The sequence below is a fragment of the Corvus brachyrhynchos genome, unplaced genomic scaffold (genome assembly GCF_000691975.1).
Source record: "Corvus brachyrhynchos isolate BGI_N302 unplaced genomic scaffold, ASM69197v1 scaffold61, whole genome shotgun sequence".
Lineage (NCBI taxonomy): Eukaryota > Metazoa > Chordata > Aves > Passeriformes > Corvidae > Corvus > Corvus brachyrhynchos.
Window position 1 is genome coordinate 8324011 of NW_008236478.1, and position 2726 is coordinate 8326736.

The 2726-nt window shown below is 59.4% G+C and overlaps 1 protein-coding gene across 1 annotated transcript in view; it reads left to right on the top strand.

Moving 5' to 3' along the window:
• TRIM8 (tripartite motif containing 8) overlaps positions 1-2726 on the top strand; it is a 30075-nt gene that overhangs the window by 26271 nt on the left and 1078 nt on the right. Inside the window, 4 exon segments of the mRNA XM_017726159.1 lie at positions 222-455; positions 826-857; positions 1413-1528; positions 2258-2726. The exon segment at positions 2258-2726 is cut by the window's right edge and continues 1 nt beyond it. Coding sequence (XP_017581648.1) covers positions 222-455; positions 826-857; positions 1413-1528; positions 2258-2726 — 851 coding nt within the window.

Here is a 2726-nt window from a genome sequence, read left to right on the forward strand (position 1 = left end):
CCAATCAAACCTCCACAGTGTCCCTGTTGGGTCTCTGGCACATAGAAGTCCCATGTGGTAGTTGACAGCAGGGTTTGGTCTGTCTGGGTGTTGCAGGAGAGCAGAGCTGGGGTGCAGCTTTCAGGTTGCATTCTCCACTGCTGGGAAAGGACCCAGGTGTCCTGGGACATCATGGAAGAGGTGGAAGGGCACAGAGGGCCTGACCCTGCTCCTCTCCCCAGGAGAAGGTGAGCCAGCTGAAGGACGAGGTGCGCCTGCAGTATGAGAAGATGCACCAGATCTTAGATGAGGACTTGCGGAAGACCATGGAGATCCTGGACAAGGCCCAGGCCAAGTTCTGCAATGAGAATGCAGCCCAGGTTCTGCACCTCAATGAGCGCATGCAGGAGGCCAAGAAGCTCCTCAGCTCTGTCCAGGTCATGTTTGACAAAACTGAGGACATCAACTTCATGAAGGTAAGACCAACTGCCCATGCCAGGGTGGGATGGGGGCTGTGGAGAGGTCTGGTTGTGTGGGAAGAATTGGATAGGCATGGGGTGTGGTGGGGAGCAGGATGGGGACATTATCAGGGCTGGCTGATGCCTCCAGAGGGCTCAGCAGTGGGAGAAATCAAGGAGGAGTGGGGTAGGCTCAGTGCTGGCCTCAAATGAGGAGATGCCACAGCTGGAGATGGGGCTGGAGCAGCCCCTGCAGGGGAAAGGGGGCTCAGTGCCCATGGTCAGATTGTCCCCTCCTGGGGGGCCATGGAAGCTGACACTGAAAGGGGGCATAGCCTCCATGGCAGGGATTGGCCTTACTGACCAGAGCTTCTCCTTCCACTTCTAGAACACCAAGTCTGTGAAAATCTTAATGGACAGGTAAGCACAGTGGGACAGACATGTTCGGGGCAAAGGGTGTGTTCCTGTCCACAGGGCTGGCAGCAGCACGATGTCCAGAGGAAGACCAGGGCCAGGGATGCTACAGGATTTGGGAGAGGCATGCTCAGCTTCCCTCTCTCTCTGGGAGGATGAAAAAATCCCCTCATGCAGCCATTCAATCAGGTCCTCCCCAGGGACTAGGGGAAACAGTGTTGTGCTTGTGGAAGAGCAGAGGGTGGGACCAGCCGGGTCAGGGTGCAGGGCTCAGTCCAGCTTCACTGGGCATAGCCAGGGCAGGAAGTTAAAGCCAGCACTAATGGAGCAGAAGTGAGCTGGGATGGCCATGCAGGGGGGGACATGGCAGGAGGTGTGCCCTGGCGGGGGACATTCACAGCAAAACTGGACAGGGAAGGTCCTGCTTGCCAGAGACAGCCAGCTCCCTTCTGTCCTCTACCCTAGGGAGGGGGTTTGGCTCCAGGAGGGTGGGGGGGAGGAGCTGTCCCTCTCCTGAGTCTACCTTATAACTCACACCTCTCTGCCTGCCATCCCCAACAGGACTCAGAACTGTACAGGTGGCAGCCTGCCCCCACCCAAAATCGGCCACCTCAACTCCAAGCTCTTCCTGAACGAGATCGCCAAGAAGGAGAAGCAGCTGAGGAAGTTGCTGGAAGGTGGGTGAAACCTGAGGGCTGAGGGGTGCAGGGGCATGGGACCTCACTACCTGCTGTATCCACAGCTGGCTGCCCTGCAGATCCCAGTACAAAACAGTGGTGAGAGCTGTTTGGGGCAGGGACCCCTTGGAGCCCCTCTGCAGTCAGCAGGGGCGTGGAGAGTCACAAAGCCAGTTCCTGACTTTCCGCAGGGCATTTTCCTTGTCTTGTGAAATGGCTGTGTTCTGGGGTTACACAAAAACCCTGAAATACAGGGCTTTTGGAGGGGCTGGCCATTGCCAGGAAAAGTCAGTGGAAAGATGGGGGTCAGCATGTGGGCAGGGACAGCCAGGGTCTGGTGTGGTCCCACAGCCCCCAGCCAACGCCTGGGAGCAGACCATGTCCTGCGGAGGCTTCCCAGTCCTCTCTCCTTGGGGAAATCATGTTTATCCCTCAGGCTGTCCCACTCTGCTCCTCTTAGGGACTGTGTTCATGAGCTGTTTGCAGAGCAGCGCCCGGGGCCGCTCTGAGCACGCTGGCAAGGGCCCAGAACTGAATCTGCAAGTCCACCTGCACAGGGCTGTGTGCCTGCTTTGCCACTGGTGGGACGGGCTGGGGGACCCTCTGCACACGCGGGGCTGGAATGTGGGTCTTGGGGCCCCGCTGCAGCTCCAGATCAGCGGCTGGAGCACCCTGGAGCTGTGCCATGGTGTGCTTAATACAATCCCCCTCTCCCGTTCCCCTCCGCAGGTCCTCTGAGCACCCCCGTCCCCTTCCTGCAGAGTATCCCCATGTACCCCTGCACCGTCAGCAACTCCGGCGCGGAGAAGCGCAAGCACTCCACCGCCTTTCCCGAGGGCAGCTTCCTCGAGCCATCGTCCGGGACTGTGGCGAGCCAGTACATGAGCCAGGGCGCTTCGGCTGGCGAGGGGCAGTCCGCACAAGCCATGGTGCCTTGTAGCTCCACGCAGCACATAGTTGGACTTCCTAGCGGCCCGCAGCCGGTGCACTCGGGCTCCGTCTTCAACCCATCTCACTACCCCAACACCACGTCATCTCAGCAGTCCGTGCTCTCCCAGTACGGTGGGCGCAAAATCCTCGTCTGCTCCGTGGATAACTGTTACTGTTCCTCGGTGTCCAACCACAGCGGGCACCAGCCCTACCCGCGGTCGGGGCACTTCCCCTGGACAGTCTCGTCGCAGGAGTACTCCCACCCGCT